This window comes from Lemur catta, chromosome 1 (genome assembly GCF_020740605.2).
Source record: "Lemur catta isolate mLemCat1 chromosome 1, mLemCat1.pri, whole genome shotgun sequence".
Lineage (NCBI taxonomy): Eukaryota > Metazoa > Chordata > Mammalia > Primates > Lemuridae > Lemur > Lemur catta.
The window spans coordinates 95526919-95548779 of record NC_059128.1 but is presented as its reverse complement, the minus strand read 5'-3'; the positions used below and the strand labels follow the sequence as shown (position 1 = coordinate 95548779).

The 21861-nt window shown below is 55.4% G+C and overlaps 1 protein-coding gene across 1 annotated transcript in view; it reads left to right on the top strand.

Annotated features, from left to right (window-relative positions):
- The window catches only part of IGDCC3 (immunoglobulin superfamily DCC subclass member 3), a 39968-nt gene that overhangs the window by 16102 nt on the left and 2005 nt on the right, over window positions 1–21861 (top strand). Inside the window, exons 3-15 of the mRNA XM_045545848.1 lie at window positions 14688–14832; window positions 15219–15349; window positions 15742–15879; window positions 17075–17233; window positions 18276–18441; window positions 18717–18964; window positions 19152–19316; window positions 19615–19806; window positions 19940–20044; window positions 20494–20632; window positions 20800–21007; window positions 21277–21470; window positions 21616–21698. Of these exons, the coding sequence (XP_045401804.1) occupies window positions 14688–14832; window positions 15219–15349; window positions 15742–15879; window positions 17075–17233; window positions 18276–18441; window positions 18717–18964; window positions 19152–19316; window positions 19615–19806; window positions 19940–20044; window positions 20494–20632; window positions 20800–21007; window positions 21277–21470; window positions 21616–21698 (2073 nt within the window). The remainder of the gene's footprint in view (window positions 1–14687; window positions 14833–15218; window positions 15350–15741; window positions 15880–17074; window positions 17234–18275; window positions 18442–18716; window positions 18965–19151; window positions 19317–19614; window positions 19807–19939; window positions 20045–20493; window positions 20633–20799; window positions 21008–21276; window positions 21471–21615; window positions 21699–21861) is intronic.

The following is a 21861-nucleotide window of genomic DNA, read 5'->3' as shown; positions in this document are numbered from 1 at the left end:
TGCCTTTTGAATATACCATTTTCCAAAGTATTTAATATAATTTATCTGAGGATTATACATTCTGGCAGCCTCATGAGATCTGGACAAACCGTAAAGTCACACATATAGTGATATATAGTAACAATTATGTTTGTCGTTTCTGTTTGATTGGCCATTTTTCAGTCTTGCAAAATGAAGCTAGTGGCCTGTATAGCACTAGAATGGTCTTTGATCTGCTACTAACTAGCTGTTGTTTCCTTAGGTAAATCCTTTTTCTCTCTAGAACAGGGGACTTTAAGCATCTCATTCCTTAGTGTCCTTGGGTCTATGGAAGGGGCTCAGGGGCTGGAGGTGGGGGGAAAAGGGAGGTCAAAGTGATGGCTTCCCACATTGACCCCATGCACAGCAGGTCTGCTTTTATCTTTTTGCGTTGTTTTGTTTTGGAGTTCTCTAAACTGACTACCTGGGCAGACAGGCCGAAGTGGGCGAGTAGTTCAGCAGCAGCAGGTGCTGTGATGCGAAGAGGGCTTAAGGTCCTAGAGCCTGAGGCAGAAGAAATATGACTCTAAGACAAAGATTTAGGAGAACTATAAAGAAAAACATTTTGATCACATCTGAGATTATGACCAAGGTTAGATTAAACTTTGATTCAGGATTGAGTCAGGAAAACCATTAGCTATACTTAAATTTTTAAAAAGCATGCTTTTCATGTATCACTGGTACAACGGGTGCTTGGTGATGTTAAATACGGTTGGTGGGGCAGAGCAAGGGACAATTTGGCTGCTGCTCATAAAGTCCCTGAAGATGTGTTGTTCATTCTTTAATTTTATTCTCAAATAGATAGAGGGATGCTCCTGCTCAAGGGTTTGGCTATGGGCTGCCTACAAGGTTTACAATCTAATTGTGGTGACGTGGATCTTAAAAGATACTGCAGCCTCAGAAAGAGCTCTGGCATATGTCAAATAAGTGGAGCTCAGGGCTGCTGTGTAGCCCGACAGCCTACTATTGATCTGGGCAATAGATCAGGCCTTTTTATCATTTGCTAAACTTGATAGAATGTTGGAACGTACAAATAACATTCCTCCTTTAGGCAGAATTAGTCTAACAGCCCATCAGAAGGGATTAGGAAGTACATGTTTCAAAAAAAAATGATATGCAGAATTGAGGGGTATTAAAGCAGGTCAGTTCTCAAATCAACAAATCTCAAAGAGCGTCTCTCCCGTACCTGCCTGCTTCCAAGTATTCTGAGGGATAGAACAGAAAGATAAGACACTTCCTGACCTTGAAGGGTTGTAATCTCTCCCACACCCTCAAAAAACCCACCGTATTTGGTGGTGACGGTGAAGAGGCAGCCTGATGTCACAGAAAATCTCCTGAATGCAGAGATGGTGTGATCATCCGCTTGTCCCTCTGCGTCATGGTCACTCTCCATCATTAGTTCTCATCGATTTCTAAACTGAGCCACCACATGTCCTTATGCATGAAAACAGAAATGCCCTCCGTGGTGAGTTGCTTTCTGCGGGCATGTGGTTAGAATTCCAGTCTTACTATCAGCCCTCGGCTCTCCTCCCGACCTAACTAGGATCAAAACTGTGGCTTCCTAGCGAGGGCCAGTAAATCCAAGTCCCGAGGCCTGGCTTTGCAGACCTCTCCTTTCTAACCATTTCCCTCTGCCTCCCCTTACTGCTTTTGTCCTCTGGACAGCCCAGGCCCCCCACGGTTCCCCATCTTTCTTCCTCTTCTTTTCTGAGTCTTTCTCTCCTCTACACACACCTCTCCCAGCCATTCTCTAAACTGCTCTGGCCCTTTCAGCTTGGTGGCACACAGTTGAGCACTAAGGTATATACATTCCTGATTCGTTCTCCAATTGTCCCCTGTTTTCCCAACGAAATCTGATTAGGCCGTTGAATGCAGGGCCCTGCCTGTGTTTCTGAGTCAAGGAAAGACTCGGGCGACCACAGCAGGTGCCCCTAAGAATCTGCTGGTGGACAAGGCTCGGTGAGGCGCCCAGAGGAAGGGGTGAGAGCCAGCGCGGGGCAATGGGTGTCGCCCACCTTCCACGGAAGGGGTAAGGGTTTCTTCCCTCGGGGAGACAGGAACTGCTGCCTCAGTTTCCCTCTGCCCGCAGCCGAGTCCGCGGGGGAGCCAGGCCCAGCTGGGGAATTCGAACCGCGGGGGGGAGGCGGTGGCGGGAAATGGTGCCTCGCTCGCCCCAGCGACATCAAACCCTCGTTTGGCGTGCGAGGACAATGACTGTCTTATTTTCTCCATTCGCCGCGCACAATGCCGGATTCTCTCATTCACCCGCGGTGGTGCGAGCGAGGTAATTAGCCAGCGCCATTCAGCGCGGACACTATTGCTATGCAGGGGGGCGCGGACGCCCGCGTCGGCGGGGATTAGCGCGGGGCGGGGTGTGCAGCTGCGGCCACTTCAAAGGGGCCCGGCGGCCGGCCGGCTGTGGGAACCGGGCCCGCCGCCTGCCCCGGGCTGCCGGGAAGGGGCCCGGCGCGCCCAAGCCCTGCCGCCGCCGGCCGCGCTCAGGCCAGGGCGGCCGGGCTGCCCGGCCGGGCCGCGGGGCCGGCGCCGCTCCCACCCCGCTCCCGCTTTCATCCGGACCTGGAGCGCGTTCCTCTTTTGAGTCGCGGAGTCAAAGGGCAAAGGGGGGAAGGAGGGAGCGGAGCGAGGGGGATGGGAGCTTGACACAAAGCGCTGACCTCTGAAGAGCGGAGCAGATGGTCCCACTTACTCCCGCCGCCGAGCGAGCGCGGCTCCCAGGGCCCCGGGCTCGCGCCCCGGCCCCGCCCGCGCGCCGGATGCCTGCACTGGGCCCGCGGGCGCCGGAGCCGCACTGCCCGGACCAGCCCGCCCCGAGCGCGCGTGGGGTGGGCCGGGATCCGCCCCGCTCCGGATTCTCAAGAACCTGCCGGGCCCGGGGTTCCCAGCCCTAGCCATGCACCACAGTCACCCGCACGTACCCAGGGGCTTTCGTAGAAATGCAGATTCCTGGGCACCGCGCTCAGACCAGTGAATCCGAATCTCTGGCGGTGGGGTCCGGAAATCTGCAGTGTTAGGCTGCACTCTGGGCTGTTCTGCTCCACAACCAAGTTTGAGAGCCAGGGGTCTAATCCACCTCCTTCATTTTCATGGAAGAAGTTGAGATTCAGGTAGAGGAAAGTAATAGCCATTGAGTTGTGGCAGGTTGGAGACTTGAGTGGAGGACAAGATGTTGGGGAATGACCCCCAAGGCCATATGACCCTTAAAGTTAGCATTCAGAAAACAGCTTATGAGGACTTATTATTACATAGCATCTGTTCTTGGTGCTGGAGGTAGTAAGATAAATTAGCCTGTTCTCTGCCCTTAAGGGATTCGCAGCCCTTCGGCAGGTAGGCGGAGAGCTGTGTGAACAGCTGACTTTAATACCGGCTGATAAGGGTTAGGGGAGGGGCAGGAATTAATTCGGCTTCCTTTAGGGGATGTGGAAGATGGAGGTGTCTAGAGAGTTCCAGGCAGAGGGCATAGCAGAAGCAAAGGAATATAAGGGTGACCGACTCTGATGTGTCCAGGGAAGGTACACTTGTCTCAGATGATTGCAGTACACATCATGCGATGACAGAATTAGCTGCTATTTGAGGCTGAAAGATGAAACAACCTAATAATGAAGACCTTGAATGCCATCGCAGGTAGCGTACCCTTGATTCAAGGCAATGAAACATCACAGATGTTACAGCATCATATTGGATATTCAGGAAGATAATTATGGCTTCAGGGTAGAGGAAGAAGAGGAAGGGAGGGAGGAAGGACTGGAAGTGGGAAGGCTTAGTTGGGGTTGGAGGGGGGGGTGGGGGTCAGGTGCTATTACTGAAACAGTTGGGGGTGATGAGAACCTAAGCCAAGGCAGTGAAATGGAAAAGGGAAGATGGACCACGATGTGGTGACCAGTTAGCTGTGGGAGAGAGGGAGAAGGATGGGGTAGTGGGGTTTATATCTTGGGCAATTGGTGCATGATGATGCTGTTAATGGGAGACACAGGAGAGGAATCTCCATTGTGGGGGTGGGGTGGGGTGGCAATTCCTTTCTATTTATGGGAAAACTTTAGAAACCCTCTACACAAAATGAGTCCTAGGGCTTTCAGAGATCTCTGACCAGCAGAGGGCAGCAATTATATCCCCAAATAAGTCTATCTCCAAGAGTTGGCAGCCGCATACCGGCCAAGAAACTCCATGATCCTTCCGCATAATGTAGCCCTCCCTCTTCCCCCAAACAGATAAGGCATATTCTGTAGTTATTGGGGTGGGAGGGCCTGCAGGTTTCCATGTACTGCAGTTTGGTGTTGAGCCACCAGAGATTGTGGAGCAACAGCTGCAGTGAGATACAAATGCAGGATTGGATTAGCATTAGAGAAGAGGAGAGTGTCCTTTCCTGGTTGGAGAGGGACCATTTTACCCAGTGTTATCTTAGAATCTTAATTTTGGTGTGGACATTAGAGATGATCTTGTCCATCCTGCTCCACTCCCATTTTACAGGTGAGAAAACTGAGGTCGGAATTGACAGGTCACATAGGGGCTTTGTGACAGAGCCAGGCTTGATCCTAGCTTGCCTTTCCATTACCTAAACCCCAACTATATGAGTTCCTACAAATCTTAATATATGGCTCTGGAAATTTGGGGGAAGTGTCTGTTTCTGTTGAGTTGTCCTCGTAGTCATGTGAAAGCAATTTACTTAATAGCTCCAGCCTGGGCCCCCTAACCAGATGCCCTTCCGGGAGGTGAGGGAGATCCGGTGTCCCGACCAGAACGACGGAAGTTAAGGATATTGTGGGACTGGGCAGGTTTACATAAGGAAGATTAGTGACCCTGACACCGGCAGAGACACGCAGTCTGTGGAGAGGGGCTCTGCTGGGCCTGGACATTTTCAAGTCCAACGCAGAGAGGGATTCCGAGCTGACTCCCAGCCCCTTACCCTGCACCTTTGACTGGTGCTTGCAAGCAGACGTGCCTCAGAGGTTGCAGCTAGGTGAGACTCTGTAAACCATGGAGTTGTCCAACTCAGCTCCCCCATTTTACAGAGGAGGAAACAGAGGCTCAGAGAGGGGCTTTGATGTTACCAAGATTACACATCCAGTTGTTAAAAGATCCAAGTCTCATGGCCACCCCTTTACCCAACAGAAGCCACTAGCATTTCACAGTGCTTTGCTCCCCAACTCCCCCAAAACTGGAAGATAAATCACTCTATTTTGTACGGCCCAACAGGGTAACCTACATAGACCCGCAGGCCCTACACTCTCAAGGCCCTAGAGCTCAGATTTCTTGGAGGGCAGAGTTGGAAGTGCCCAAGGAAGAGCCACCCACAAGTTTCTTGGTTGTTTATTTACCTGTGTTAATAGAATTTAAGAAACATGTGGTCACAGTGACCATTAGTGGGGGTGGTAATACCACCTTATCATGGTGCTTATCTGCATTAGTTACACACTATAAAACCTAACACCGAACCCTGGGGGAATTAAAGTGAAGTGAAGTCTGCTGTGTAATGGGTGTCTGAGTGTGAGTAGGAAGGGTGGTTGTAGGGGTTTAAGATGTCGTATGCCTCTGTGTTTTTCTGTGCGAGTGTCCGAGGGCATCATTGGTCATGTTTGACCAACATTTGAATATGTGTTTCCCCACTGAGGGCAGCTATGATGCAGGGAAAGAGCACTGGATTTGGAGGCAGAGCCCTGTAAGTTCAAATGCCTCCCTTAACACCACTGACTGGCTGTGTGGCCTTGGGCAAGTTACCTAATGTCTCTGAGCCTTAGAAGGGCTAGTATTCCCCACCTTCTATACTGATAGAAGTAATAGCTAACTTTTGCCCGTCAATGGCTTTTGCCATATTACTGTGACAGGGCCTAAGATCCTGGCCCTGGTGCTTTCACCTTCCTGATGTTTCTCAGAAGCGTGGGTGGGAACATCTAAGGATGCAGGTTGCAGGGTGGAGGGAATTTGCTCCTGGGTGTCAGAGCATCCTTTCTGATACATGAGCATTCAGTGTCTGTTGAGTGAACGCTTACAGTTGACTCAGTGGGTCTGCTGTGTAAATAGGACAGACAATTGTATTTCCCAAACTAAAAAACCAGGACACATCCTCTGACTCATTGCCCGATAGGTGGGATGAAAGTGGCAAAATATTTGAAATTGGGACTGCTTTTGCAAACCTAGCAGTGGCGTTGGTGGGATGGTCACATGGAGCAGGAAATGCTTTTCTCCCTTTCCCCTTTCCTCCCTCCCTGAACGTGTCAGAGGCCACCACTGAATGCACTGCAGGGCACTCCCCTGCCCAGGCACATCCCATGTGCTGTATAAGGCAGGCTCACGCCTGTGCCCCCAGCACGTACACCCCCAGGCACACTTTGCACCCTCCACCAAGGCTGGAGGGAGGAGGGAGGAGGGGATCATGGCTTGATCTGGAGGAAGAACTGGAGCCTCCAAATTATGGGCTGGGGGATTAAAAGCAGGGCTTCCAGAGGTTTTATTCCCCGTAGGTTGTAAAAGCCCAGCCCAGAGCTGCTGAGAGCCCCAGACTGCCTCCCCTGCAGCCAGGACTTTGGCCTTACAGTCCATTTCCCCTGGCCCTACAGCTGGAGGCAGGGACTTTCCCAAGCTGGATCCAGCCCCCCTGTCCCCTACCTCTCCCATTCAGGCTCCCACTTGTCAGAGGGGGCTGCCGAGAGGGGAGAGATGTGGATTTATGGCTGCTGACTTGAAAGACAAAGTTGCCTTTTGTGTTCGAATTGGGGGGGTGAGCTGGTGGTGGGGTGGGAGGGGCTGGGGTTCAGGGGCCCAAGGCAGGGGCTGAGGGGCTTGAGGAGGCCCAGGAGGCAGACAAAGGGGTCCAGAGGCCTCTCAGAGCAGGGTCACCGGGCAAAGGCCCAGATGGATTAGTCACCCCCCCGGTGAAGCCCAGCAGGGCCTCTGAGCCACCACAGCCCTCTGAGGCTATTTGTAAACGCCAGACACCCGTCCACCCACCCAAACCCGGTCCGACACCCAAGCCCGAGCAGCCTCTCCCCTTCTCAGAACCTGCTCCTTGGATTCAGAGCCTTAATTTAACTCTCAGACCCTCCTTGGGAAGCCCAGGGCAGTAAATACAGGTCTTCTAAGTTCACGCTTTTCCCCAACCCAGTGACCACAGCCAGCCAGTGTGGGGCTTCCTCCCTAACAGAGCCGAAGTCAGGGGCTAAATGGGGACCTGGGGACCTAGATGATGGGGAAATGGGGCAGAGTGTTGGGAAGGGTAGGCCAGGTACAAGACCAGTACCCTACAGGGACTGTGGGCAGGTCTTCAGCCTCCCCAGGACTCAGGGTTCTCTGCCAGCGCCTTTCTCCTTGTAGACTTTTAGAGATGGGACATTTGCGAGTGCTTTGAGGAGTTTAAAAGAGCATGTGAGGTGGACTTGGCTAGCCTCCTTGCCCTCCATGGGCCATTCTGCCCCAGCCGTGCCCGACCAGTTTTCTGCCAGGTGGCTCTGGTGGGCCCGGGTGGAGGCCAGAGTAGCCTTCGGGTGCCTGAGTTCAGCAGGTGTTTTAACTGCACCTCAGAGAGCCACATCCAACCCCCGGAATGAGCCTGGCCAATAAATGCATGGGTTTATGAGCTTCATAAACATTTTACTAGAGAAATCAAGGCCTCAATTACCCAGTGGCCTCTTCCAACTGACAGCTCGTCTGCTGGGGCCTCTATGAAGCCCCCTGGCAGAAGTAAGATAGAAGAGGCCGAGCTCTGGTCTATACCCGGCTGCTCCCCCCAGCCCCTCACCATTCAGGCCTTGCCATTCTCTCTCCTCACTTCTCCAGAGGGCTGGAAGCTCCAACACCTACTCCCTGACCCTGATCCTCTCCGAGGGACGGTGGCTGCCCCTTGCAGAAGATAGGCGCCACCTTTCCCGAGCCCAGTCCTGCCCTTCCATAGCTGCTCAGCTCCCTTTTGACTCCAGATTCCACTGTTTTTCCTCCATAATAGATAGCAAGTGTTTACTATTCGCCAAGGACAGTGCTAAGCACTTTATATCTCCCCGAATCCCCCTCAGGCAGCAGCTCCATCTGTGATCTTCCCTGTTTTATAAGTGAGAAAATAGAGATTGTGATAAATTCTACCACTTGCCCAAGGTCATGCAGCTCATAGTGGTGGTGGTGAGATTTGAACTCAGAGCGGTGTGATTCCAGAGCCTTTCCTGTTAACCTCGTGCCTGGACCACTACCTCAAAAAGGTCTTAGCGAGTGTTTCCTTCCCATGTGAGGGCTTCTCTGCCTGCTGTGTGACAGACCTCAGGTGGGATCAGATGTGGGCCTTGTCATCAGTCTCTGCGTCCACGTGGCCCAGAGGGGAGGGCGCCAGCAGGCAAGGCTAGTGATGGCAATGGCGGTGGAGAGGAGGGGTCTCGCTGCTGGGGCAGCCAGAGAGAGAGTGAGCAGGAGAGAAGGCAGCACCGCTCTGGGGCTTTGCCTTTTGGACCAGGGCTGTCCAAAAGAATTTTCTGTGCTGACTGAACTTATTCTTTTGGTGCTGTCCCATAATATAGCCAGTAGCCACTTGGTGGCTCAACACTTGTGGCTGTTGAGCACTTGAAATGTGGCTAGTGAGTCTAAGAAACTAAGTTTTAAAATTTTATGTATTTAAACTTAAATGGCCACATGTGGCTAGTAGCTCCCATATTGGACAGCACAGAGGTGGTACAGTGGATGGCTGAAACTTATTCAGAATCCTCTGGTGAGAAAAGGCCCTGTGGGCTCAGACTATCCTCAAAGGGCTGTGGCCACCTCTAGATGCCACACTGTAAGTGGCTTTGCCCACCCGGAGCTTGCTAGAGGAGGTCTCCAGGCCCCAGCCATCTGACCCTCATCTCACATCGCAGGAGGCTGAAGGAGTGAAGGGGGTTTCACCTCAGAAGATGTTTCTCAGGAGGCAGCCCAGGCCTCAAGTATTTGAAGGGCTGTTGTGTGACGAATAAATTTGTTTGTGGCTTCTAGAGCTGCATCATCCAGAGAAAATATAATTTGAGTCACATAGGTAATTTAAAATTTTCTAGTAGTCACATTTACAAAACAGTTTTTTAAAAGGTGAAGTTTTGATAATAAATTTTATTTTACCTAATATATCCAAAATATTATCATTTCAACATATCATTATTTAAAAATTATAAGATTTTTTCCATTATTTTTTGGACTAAGTCTTTAAAATTCAAAATATTATTTCAACTTGTAACCAATATTTTAAATTAAAAATTATTACTCTTTCCCCATTTTTTTACTACATAGTAAAATACACATAACATAAAGTTTGCCATCTTAGCGTTTTTGTTTTTGAGTCTTGCTTTGTCGCCCTGGCTAGAGTGCAGTGGTGTCATCACAGCTCACTGCAACCTCAAACTCCTCCTGCCTCAGCCTCCCGAGTAGCTGGGACTACAGGCCATTCTAGAGCCGCTGTGCCTGGCCCATCTTAGCCATTTTTAGGTATACATTTCAGTGGTATGAACTGCATTCATATTGTTGTACAACCATCACCACCATCCATCTCCAGAACTCTCTTCATCTTGTAAAACTGAAACCCTATTCCTATTAAACAACAATAATATTTCCCATTAAATAATAATAATTCCCATTTCCCCCTCTTCTCAGTGCCTGGAAACCACCATTTCACTTTCTGTCTCTATAAATTTGGTCACTCTAGGTACCTCATGTAAGCGGAATTGTACAGTGCGCCTTTTTGTGACTGAGTTTTCTCATTTAGTATAGTGTCCTCAAGTTTCATCCATGTGGTGGCATGTGTCAGAATTTCCTCCTTTTTAAGGCTTAATAATATTCTGTTGTATGAATGTACCATATTTTGCTCAACCATTCCCGTCAATAGATACAGTTGCTTCCATCTTGGAGCTATTGTGAATAATGGTGCTATGAACATTATCAAATACCTGAGACCCTGCCTTCAGTTCTTTGGGGCATATACCCATAAATGGAATTGCTGGATCATATGGTCATTCTATTTTTAATTTTTTGAGGAATCGTACTGCCTTCCATAGCAGCTTCAGCATTTTATATTCCCACCAACAGTGCACAAGGGTTGCAGTTTTGCTACATCCTCGTCAATACTTATTTTCTGTAGTGTACATCTTAATGGGTGTGAGGTAGTATCTCATTGTAATTTTGATTTGCATTTCCCTAAAATTAGTATTTTTTTAATATACCATGTCTTTCAAAATCCAGTGTATGTTCTATAGTTGCATCTCGATTTGTACTGGCCACATTGCAAGTGCTGCATAGCTGGCCGCTGTGTTCGGAAGTGTGGCTCTGCAGGGACAAGTTGGGGGCAGTGGGTAGATGCGTAGGGGGATTCAGGTATGTGTCTGGTGTCAGCAAGAATGTTTTGATCGTCTGCGTTGCCTGAGGAGGAGCTGGGTGTCCGGGAGGCTGTGTGTCCCTCGTCCTTGGCAGGATGGATGCAAGGAGGGGACTGGACTCCATGGCCTTGGGAGGAGTCTGGTTCACAGTCGCCCCTCTTGAATGGCTGTATGTCGGGGTGGGCAGCCGGCGCCTCAGACCCCATTGCCACTAGCTTTTACAAAGGTTGTTTTGAACTCTCCATCCACACATGCCCACAGATCTTTTTACCATCACACACCGGAAAGGAGTCTGGCTGTAGCCAAAGGGTAGGAGGCCAGAGCTTCCTTCCCAGCACTCTGCCTTGACCCTTCACTGCCCCCTGCGTCCCCCTGGAGCCTGTCTAATCAGATCCAGGCCTGACCTTGCCAGAGGTCCTGGACCAGGAGGAAAGTCCTCCTCCCCTCCCTGAACTGCCATAGATCTGGCTCTCAGGAGACCCCTCCCCTTGGGGTGATTTATGGGGGTGTCCAGGAACCGTTTCCTGCCTCTTCCAATCTGCTGGGCTCACTCTCTGCCCCTGGCCTCTCCCCACAGCCTGGTTGGACCTATGGTGGGGGCAGGGAGGGGCTGGAGAGTCCTCCCCAGATTGCCTGGGGAAAAAAGTACTTTCTTCTTCCCTTCTCCCCACTGCCCCCAAGCAGGCCTTTGTCCTTCCTGTTGCTTTCTCTGGCCCTCACACCTGGAGGGCCTCCCAGTCACTGCCTATTACCCCCCTCCCATCATCTAGCTTGAAATGAGGGACCCAGAACTGTCCCCACTAGGCCAACAGGTGCCTGCAGGAGTATAAAGCCAAAGTCACAGCAACACCTTCCTGTGCACCAGCCACAGCAGTAGCTCATCTACTCTGTCGTCAGCCACACAGTGGCCTCCAGGATGACTTGTTCAGAGCTCAGGGTGTTCAGAGGTCCAACCCTCAGACCCACGTACCCACGTTTGCCCAGGGACCCTTCCCCAGAGAGACATGACAAGGAACAGTCCCTCCAGCTCTGTGGCCTTGTGGACCTGTAAACCGTGTTCCACCCTGAGAGACTAAAGGGGACCCGTGTACCCCCAGGTTTTTTCTACCCTGACTTCCTAAAGAAAAAATGCTGTTACTTATGAACAAGGAGTGAGTGGAAGATTCCAGGTGACTCCAGCTAAGCCGAGTCCGCTGGCCCAAACAGTGTGGATCCGGACAAGGACCTGTTTGTTCATGAAGACAGGTCAGGGCTAAAGGTCTCGGAAAAGTACCTCGTCCACCCCCTTCATTTATGGCTGAGAGGATGCGACATGCCCGGGGTCTGACTGCAGTCTTGGGGACACCTAAGGGATATGCAGGGTTGGGTAAGGGTGTGGGGAAGGGAGGAATGAAGAAACCTTGGATGAGGAGGACCACACCTTCCTCTTGCACCCGCCCTCCCTGGACCACACCTGCAGCCAGCTGGGCTCCGGGGCTGGGGCTGGGGCTGGAGAACCATCCCAAGGGCTCATTCCTCTCCCCTCGACCAGTGAGAAGAGTCTGTTCCAACATCCAGTCCACTCCGGGGCCACCCGCCCTTGGAGAATGAGAAACTTGCTGGAGAACTAAGGGTCACCCCAGCAGAGGCCCTAGGCCTCAGTTTCCCCTTTGTAAAATGAAGGGATTGGCTTCAGATTAGTGGTTTTCAAGCAAAGCTGCCCTTCAAATTAAATGTTTGGCAAACTGCAACCAAGTAGAGCTCAGAGAGAGGTACAGCAAGGTGCTGCTCTACTGCAAGGGAAACGTGGGCAGGAAGTGGGCTCAGCTGCATCCGAGGGGCCCCAGGGACCCTCAGGTGCGCCGTGTGGAGGGTTCCAGGCTGGCTGCCTACCTGTGCCCCTCCCAGCGGCAGCGCAGCATTCCTCGCTAACATCACATTCAGCTGCGCGGTACTTGTTTGGTTTGGGGAAGGAGGAGGAGCTGGACAGTGGAGACTGGACTTTCTCTGTCCCCTGTGCCCTTTCCCTTGCATCTTTCCTCAGACCAGCTCCTCCAGCCTCTAGGTGCCTCCAGGGAGCCCAGAACGGGGGCTGGAAGCACAAAAGGATTCGGTTCCTTAATGAGGAGGCATCTGTAGTCAGCAGAGCCATTAGTCCCCACCCCAGGTCCCTGGGGGGCTGTGAGTTCCTCTCTAGCTGGAGAGAGGAGGGGGCAGGCAGTTCCCCAGCTTCCGATGGGCAGGGCCTGGGGGGCACAGACGGCTGACCCAGGAGCCTGGGCACCCTCTCCACTTGCCAGGCCCGGGACATCCCGCTCTGCCCTCCTGGGGATTGAGGCCTGGAGGCAGTAGAGGGGCCCCAGTGGCAGCTCAGCCCCCGCTCCAAGCCCCTGGGCTGACCTGCAGGCCCTCAGCTGAACAGCCTTTGGCCTGAGACAGGGAAGGCTAAGCTCACGGTGCTCCCTGGGGATCCTCTCACCAAGCCTGATGGGGGCACCAGCTGGGACACTTGCCCCCACCTCCCACCCCCAGGGCCCCAAGGTACTGAGTATAAGGGCTGTACCTGCATGGAGACGTGTGATTGATTACCTGCACAGTACCAGAGTCACACGCCAGCCACAGGAGCTGATGGCTTCAAACCCCCATTCCCATCCAGACACGGACCCTCAGACCACATAATGGATACACAGCCATGCTTCCCAGCAAACACACAGCCCCACACACATGTACAAAGAGGCGCACACACCCATCAGCCGCACTCCCAGGAGGCCCTCAAAGAGGAGGAGGCAGGGCGGGGGATTTTTATGCATGTTTATATTTAATGAACCACATGCAAATGAGACGGAGAGCATGCCACAAAGGAGCCAGCCCCCAGAGACTCCCAGTGGAAGGGCACAAAGGCTTGGCCTTTTGGGCTGCCCTGGAGGCCAGGTCAGGCCAGTGGCTTGAGGGGCCTTGAGACGGGGCATGGGGAGGGCTGCCTGCCCACACCGGGGAGCCGAGAGCAGGAGCCAGGGCAAGCTCCAGCGTCCCCGCTGCTGTGGGGGAGGGCTCCTTCTGGGAGAGGAGCAACTGTCCCAGTTGATGGAGTGCCTGAGAGGAGGGGCTGCCTGCCTGGACAGATGGTGTACCGCCTTCCCGCACTTGAAGCAAAGTGGATTTTAATGAAATCGCAGCTCTGGTGCTGAAGCTGGGAACCCGTGTTGGGGGGCCCCCTTCCCCAGGCTCTACAGGGTGGGGAATGGGGTGGGCAGGAATACTTAACCAGCCTAAAACGGGGGTGGGGTGGGGGGGGGGGCTGCACCACAGCCCCCTGCACCAGTCTCTGCAGACCAGAGTTCAAGCGGTTAGTTCAGACCCCCAAAAGGTGGGGAGGGGGCCCTGAATATTTATGACACATTGAAATGTAGATTGGTAGGTCTGACAGTCTCTGAGAGGCTTGTCACCTTGGATGGATACATCACCCTCTTGGGGCACATGGAGAAACTGCAGAAGATGTGGGGAGGGGGCGTGATGAGGAAGGACCAAAAAAACTACTGGGCCCTGGTGACCAAGGTCTGATGACCAGTGTCCCTGCTGGGCAACATTGGACTAATTGCTTCTCCTCTCTGGGCCTCAGTTTCCAATTCTATCAGATGTGAAGCATAATACTTAGGCCTTTGCATACCTTAGAGTTTATGAAAATAAATCTGAAAGCAGCTGAAAACTCGGAGAGTGGGCCTTGGGAGCGGGGCCTTCTCTGATTGGCCCTCATGGTCAGTTTTGGGGGACTGAGGCCTCCCAGGGAAGCCCCCAACAGCCCCAAATTTCCCTATTACAAGTTTGTCATCCAGGAGTTTCCCCAGACCTTTTGTAAAAGCTATTCCAGTCTAGCTTGTACCACCTCTTTTTTTTTCAGGGTCTCTCTCCGTTACCCAGGCTAGAGTATAGTGGCCTCATCATAGCTCATTGCAGTCTCCAAATCCTGGGCTCCAGCAATCCTCCTGCCTCAGCCTTCTGAGTAGCTGGGACTATAGGCGTACACTATCTCGCCTGGCTTATTTTTCTATTTTTTGTAGAGATAGGGTCTCACTCTTGCTCAGGCTGGTCTTGAACCCCTGGCCTCAAGCATTCCTCCCGCCTCAGCCTCCCAAAGTGTTAGGATTACAAGTGTGAGCCACCAGGCCTGGCCTGTACCACCTCTTAGGGGAGATGTTTCCTAGCTGTGGGAGGCTGGGGAAGGTGCTGCTGCCCTGCAGGAAAACTCTGCCCGAGGCGGGTAGGCCCCAGGTCTCCACGCCTGAGACCAGCCGCACCCCAGCCTGCCCTGCCCTCTGCGCCCCGGCAGTGTGCCATACCCATACGCTTCTCCTCTTCCCCCAGCCATGTCGGACTTCCACGTGCATCCCCAGGCCACCATGGGTGAGGAGGGCGGTGTGGCCCGCTTCCAGTGCCAAATCCATGGGCTTCCCAAACCCCTGATCACATGGGAGAAGAACAGAGTCCCCATCGACACGGACAACGAGAGGTGAGCCACATGTGGGAAAGACGGAGGGAGGACAAAGAGGCGGCCAGTGACCCTGGCCTTGGAGGACTGCGTGCAGCTCTGGGAGCCGCAGCCGGTGCCTGAGACTGTGGTGTTTGTGCAGCGTAGTTTAGACTGGGTGTCCGCGTGGCTTGCTGGGTCCAGCTTCTAGGCTGGATATGGATATGTCTGTGAGGCTCATGTGCAATCATTATCCAGGCTGGGATTGAGGGTGCGTCCACTTTGAGAGTCCCAGGGTACGTCTGTGATGATGACTGTGACGTGGGGACAGTGCTTGGGTCCTAGGCTGTGTCTCTGATGCTCGTGTCCCTGTGGCCCGTGGTGTCAGTGGCTGTGCTGGTGGTAGGCTGTGTCCCTCCCCTCAACAGGTACACACTGCTGCCCAAGGGGGTCCTGCAGATCACAGGACTTCGGGCTGAGGACAGCGGCATCTTTCATTGTGTGGCCTCGAACACTGCCAGTGTGCGGATCAGCCGCGGGGCCAGGCTCACCGTGTCAGGTGAGGGTCCTTTGGCCCTTTCCCCAACCTGCCTCGTAATTCCTCCCACCCTCAAATCAGTGCCCCTTCAACTGGCCTCTGGAGACTCGTCACCCAGTGTGTGCAGAGCTCGGCTGCTGCCGCCTTGGTTCAGAAGGCACCCGAGGGGGGTCCTTGGCTCCCTCTGCCTGCGGAAGCCCCACCTCTGCTCGCTTCCAGCTGTCCCATTGCTAGAGGCCCTATAGGGCCCGGAGCAGGGGATGGGTGTGAGGGATGTCCTGGTCCCCCGGTGTCTCTCTGCCCACGGGTCCTGGTTTGTGGGCTGGTGTTGGCTTCCTGCTCCCCACGTCCTGGGTTGTGGGTGGGGTGGAAAGTTCCCAGTCGAAGTGAGGAAATGTGACATCTTCCTCCAGGCTCTGGCTCTGAGGCCTACAAGGAGCCAGCGATCCTCGTAGGGCCTGAGAACCTCACCCTGACTGTGCACCAGACTGCAGTGCTTGAGTGTGTCGCCACGGGCAACCCGCGCCCCATTGTGTCCTGGAGCCGCCTGGGTGAGCCCCATCCCCATAGCCCCCGCCCCTCCCACCCCTGCCCCGCCCCAGCCCCAGGAGGGCTCTCACCACCCAGCTCTGGGGGAACTTTGAATCCTGTTTGTTCTCTTCCTGTGGCCGGGGGAGGGATCTCCCCCAACATCAGGGATGGCTTAGCTCCCTGGGTTACCTAGTCCACCCCCATCCTCAGCACTGGGTCCCCCAGCACCCCAGCCTCTTTCCCCTCCCACTCACCCCTGCCCTCTACACCCTGGCCGTGCTCCCTAGCTGTGCAATCCCAAGCCCCTCAACATCTCAGCCAGTCGTCAAACCCTCACTCTGGGCCCCCCAGTCTCCAGCCTGGCCCCTAAGTCCCCAGCCTAAATCCCTGGGCAGCTGAAGGAGGGAAATGAAAGGGGGCAGATGGGCCCACATTGTCTGAGAGGAAAGGTCACTCAGGGGAAGGAAACTCCGGAGGGGGTGGGGTGGGGTCGCATTCACAGGAGACTGTGCCACATTGTAGCAGCTGAGTGATGGGGAAGGAGGGGGCAGCAGGCGGGATAATGGAGTAGATTTCACCACTTCAGGGGCTGAATGCGGAGCTGTCTCCTTGTATTCTGACTGTGCTAATCTGATCCTGGTGGGGGGGGGGGTCCCTGGGAGAGGCTGGGAAGAGCGGCCTCACCGTTAGGAGGAGCCTCTAGGCACTGCGAGGACCATCTGGTCCAGCATTTCCCAGAGCGTGATCTGTCAGGCGAGAAAGGACGGCTTGGTGGTCTGACAAGTTTGGAAAATAAAGTTAACCAGGTCCCCTTACTGCAGGCCTTTTCAGAGCCGTTACAGTAATGGGCTTCAGGACCGGCCGTCCAGGAGTGGGGTGCATATTTGACCACGTCTCAGGAGAGGCAGACCAGGCTGGGAAATGTTGATCTAATCCAAAGCCCTTACTTTACGGATTGTGAAACAGAAGGGAAGGGACTTTAAGGTCGCCAGTGAGTGGGTGATGATGCTAGACCAGGACCCAGGTCTCTGCTGCCAGGGGGGTGGCCTGTGCAGCTCTCCTGCAGTGCTGAGCTGCTCAGGAGGGGAGGTGCGGAGTCACAGACAGGGTTCCCTGGGAGGCTGGTGGGAGGGTGAGCCGCGTGCGTGCCTGTGCGTCCCCTTCCATGCGCGCCTCTCTCTGACCCTCGCTTGTCTGCCCCTCCCTCCCCCTCAGACGGCCGCCCCATCGGGGTGGAGGGCATCCAGGTGCTGGGCACCGGAAACCTCATCATCTCAGACGTGACCGTCCAGCACTCGGGTGTCTACGTCTGTGCGGCCAACAGGCCTGGCACGCGGGTGAGGAGAACAGCGCAGGGCCGGCTGGTGGTGCAAGGTATGGCCCAGCCAAGCCCAGGAGGGGAGGGAAGGGACTTCCACACAGCCCCTTCTCCTGCCGGCTCCTTGCCTCCTGAGCGCCCCTGGCCCAAGCTCAAGCCCTACTCCCTGAGCCTTGCCCCTCACCTGGCCCCCAGGCCAGCCCAAAGGTCGTAGCTCTCTGCCCTAGGAAGGGCCACCCCGGAGTCATTTCCTCTTTCTAATCTCAGCCGGTGCTCCCCACCTGTGTCGCTCACACGTGTCCCCCCACCTGCTGTTTTCATTGACACGTGGCACGTCCATGCTCACACCTGCCTGCCTGTGGGCTCCCAGCGTGCTTGTCACTTCAGGCTCTCGCAGCGGCCCCTGCCGCACACGTAGAGCCGCCCCCACTCCCACGGCGAGGCCACCCAGGTCATTCTGTCCAGCCTCTGACCTGGGGCTCAGTTGTCCCTGTGAACTGGGCTTGGATTAACATTTTCGGGGTTTCTCTGGCTGCTCCCTCCCTGAGAGCAGGGAAGGGGCGGGAAATGGGAGAATCAGGAACTTAAACGCGCGCCCGCCGTTTGTTTAGCATTCCGTGTGCTGCTAATCCGTCCAGATGAAAGTGATGGAGCATTTCATTTCTCGGGTGTTAATAGAGGCTGGAGGCCTGGGATTGGAGGAGAGTGGAATGGAAAGTGGGCGCGAGGGGGGCCAGGACTGAGGGCTCATCCATCTCCCCATCATTACCACCTTCTGGAGGTGCAGCCAAACCTATTAGCACATTTATTTATTTAACAATTTCCTGAATCGGGAGCTCAGCTTGATTGCTCTCGGATACAAATGTCAGTCTTTTAAATAGTCGTTAAAATGGAGTCCTCTCTTGGGTCTGCCTGGGGCAGAGGGGGGAGGGAGCTGGGCTGGGCCCCACCTGGAAGAGGGTGTGTGTTCAGAGCCCACTCGTGCCCTGTGGACCGGGGACCTCCAGCGCCATCCCCGCCACCCCTTCCTCCTGCCTTCACGTCACAGCCATCTCGTTCCCTCTGCTTGACCCCACGTGCTTCTCTGCCCACCTCCAGCCCCGGCCGAGTTTGTCCAGCATCCGCAGTCCATCTCCAGGCCGGCCGGGACCACGGCCATGTTCACCTGCCAGGCCCAGGGTGAGCCGCCCCCTCACGTCACCTGGCTGAAGAATGGCCAGGTGCTGGGACCAGGAGGCCACATCAGGCTCAAAAATAACAACAGGTCCGTGTGCTGCATGTTGGGTGAGGACTGGGGAAGAGGGGCGGGGGGCGGCTGAGCAGAGTGTGCACCTACCTCCTGCCAGGGACAAGCCTGGAACTGGGAGTCTGGAGACGCGGGTTTGAGCCCCAGGCCTGCCACTAACTGGGTGGGAGAACTCAGACAAGCCATTTGTCTTCTGGAAGGAGTGTTTCTCCATCTCCCAAATGGGCGGTTTGGCCCACCTCCGAGAAAAGTCGGAGAGGAGGAGGGGACCTGAGGCTCTCCCTCCCCCACAGCACGCTGACCATTTCTGGAATTGGTCCCGAAGACGAGGCCATCTACCAGTGCGTGGCCGAGAACAGCGCAGGGTCGTCGCAGGCCAGTGCCAGGCTGACCGTGCTGTGGGCCGAGGGGCTGCCCGGGCCTCCCCGCAACGTGCGAGCTGTCTCTGTGTCGTCCACTGAGGTCCGAGTGTCCTGGAGCGAGCCCCTGGCCAACACCAAGGAGATCATCGGCTACGTCCTGCACATCAGGAAGGCCGCCGGTGGGTGGGGCTGGGAGGGCGAGAGGCAGAGCCACCCCTTGCCCTAACTCTCCTTCTCATCCCTTTCAGTCCTGCACGTCCTGACCCGACACCTTCCTTTCCTTCTCCCCATCCGTGCACCCTGGCTGCCCTCAGTTCCCCAGTGCGGGTAGGACTCACACTCCTCTGCCCTACCTTTGCCTCCCAGACCCACCGGAGCTGGAGTATCAGGAAGCAGTGAGCAAGAGCACTTTCCAGCACCTGGTGAGCGACCTGGAGCCCTCCACGGCCTACAGCTTCTACATCAAGGCCTACACGCCTAGGGGGGCCAGCTCAGCCTCCATCCCCACCCTGGCCAGCACCCTGGGTGAAGGTGAGGCCTGGGTGTGGAGTACAAAACCACAGACACCCAGGGTGTCAGAGCAGAACCACCGTGCATGGTTGTTCAGGGTGTGCACTGTGCAGGGTGCCTGACCCTCCTGGGGCTGAGTCGGGGCGGGGCCTACTTGAAGGAAAGGGGTCTAATTCCTGGAATGGTGCTGTTTGAGCAGGTGCACGGCCTGGATCAGAGGCCAGGGAGCTGTCAGGCTCCTGGGGGTCCAGGTCACAGGTGGAAGGCGGAAAGGTGGAGCATTGAGCCCTCACATCTTGGCCTCCTCCTCTGCCCACAGCCCCCGCCCCACCCCCGCTGTCCGTGCGGGTCTTGGGCAGCTCCTCCCTGCAGCTGCTGTGGGAGCCCTGGCCCCGGCTGGCCCAGCGTGAGGGGGGCTTCAAGCTGTTCTACCGCCCAGCAAGCAAGGCCTCCTTCACTGGCCCCATCCTGCTGCCTGGAACTGTCTCCTCCTACAACCTCAGTCAGCTCGGTGAGGCGGACACAGCCCTGGGCCTGGGGAGCCAGACAGGGTGTGGTGTGCAGGGGTCACCTCCCTTCCCTGCCAGGACACAGCTGTGTGGTAGGGGCAGGGGCAGTCACTCAGCGGCCCTGCCTTCCCCCAGACCCCACCATGGTGTATGAGGTGAAGCTGCTCGCCTATAACCAGCATGGAGACGGCAACGCCACAGTCCGCTTCGTGTCCTTGAGGGGAGCATCTGAGAGGACAGGTGAGGGTTGGGAACACAGTAGGGGCTGAGGGTGGGGGGAGGGAAGGAGGAAAGGTGGGACAGTGCATGCAGCCCTTGAGAAATAGACCTCAGTTTGAAATTGAGCTGTGCAACATTCTAGCTGTGTGACCTTGAGTAAGTTACTTAACCTCTCTGAGCCACAGTTGTCTCCTGTATAAAACAAGTATAATAATCCCTACTTTATAAAGCTGTGGCAGGGATGAAATGGTCTGTGTACAGTGCTATTCCCAGTATCCGGCACAAAGTTAGTGCTCAATGACTGGTAAAAAGAACCGAAAAGGCTGGGCTGGGGTCGCACAGGCAGAGTCAAAGGGTGTTGCCACTCCCACTTGAGCGTGGGAGCAGCTGAGGGAGGAGTCCCGAGGCTGGGGGTCTGGGGGTGCTTCAGCCTGGAGAGCTGCAGGCCCCACCTTGCCCCTGCCCTCCAGCCCTGAGCCCGCCGTGTGACTGCCAGAAGGAGGAAGTAGCCAACCAGACGTCCACCACGGGCATTGTTATTGGCATCCACATTGGGGTCACCTGCATCATCTTCTGTGTCCTCTTCCTTCTGTTTGGCCAAAGGGGCAGGTGGGTCCTGGGCTGGGGAGAGGCCTGGGCTGGCGTTGGGGGGACAGGACTGGCGAAGGGGGCCGCAGGAGAAAGGGTCGGGGGCTCACTGCCTCTATCTTTTGTTTCTCTCCTTTTGTTCTCGCTCCCTCCCACACCCCTCCCCCAACTCTTGGCCCCCCCCTTAGGGTCCTCTTGTGTAAGGATGTGGAAAACCAGCTCTCCCCTCCTCAGGGCCCCCGGAGCCAGAGGGACCCTGGCATCCTGGCCCTGAATGGGGCAGGGCGGGGAGAGCGGGGCCAGCGGGGCCGCGACGGGAAACTGGTGGACGTGAAGGAGCTAGAGCAGCTGTTCCCCCCAGCTGGGGCGGGGGGGCAGCCGGACCCCAGACCCGCGGTGAGTCCCACGCCTTGAGCAAACCTGCCCCTTCGGGGTCTGACCACCTCCCGATCCCGCTGTCACTTCACCGGGGCCGCAGGCCTTGGTCAGCAGCCTTAGCCAGACTCCGGGTCTTCTCTGGGCACAAAACTATGGCCGGTGCTTCCCTCTGTGCCCCCAAGTCAGACAACAAGGCCTGGGGACCCTAAGCCCCGAGTGGGGTTGAATACAAGCCTGACCCCCTGGCCCTCAAGCTGACAGTGTGTGACTGGCCCTTTCCCCGGCAGGATCCTGCGGCCCCTGCCCGCTGTGATGAGACCCAGCTCTCCATGCTACCACTGAGGGGCTTCAGCCTTCTGGGCGGGAGGACGACGGAGGCCCTGGCCCCCTGCACGGGCCCCGTGGCTGCCCCGACACCCCAGGATGGAGGCCCCGGCCTCCTCAGTGAAGGACCAGCTGCCCGGCCGGCTCGCTTGGTGCAGTAGCCAGTGTCTGGCAGGCTCTGGAAGGGGGGCAGCCCCCCATTCTCAGGTCAAAGGCAAGAGTTCTCCTGTCATGTGGGATTGGGATGGTCCTGGGGGCTCCCCCGCATTTCTGCCCTGACTGCCGCTTGCTCGGGCTTCAAGACCTAAGGCAGCCTCGGCAGGGACCCACCCCGAGGAGCCCATTGCCCTGCCCCACTGGGCTGGTCCCTCGTCACCTCTGCCTGGTACCCACGTGACTTGAAACTGAACTAATGTTTTCCTTTAAAAAGCAAAACTTAAAATCAAAAAAGACAAAAAAAAAAAAAGAGAGAGAGAGGAAGGTGAATTAGACTCCAAAAATATGTCCCTGCTGTGGCCGGGCCCTGACGCTGTCACCCTCCACCGACC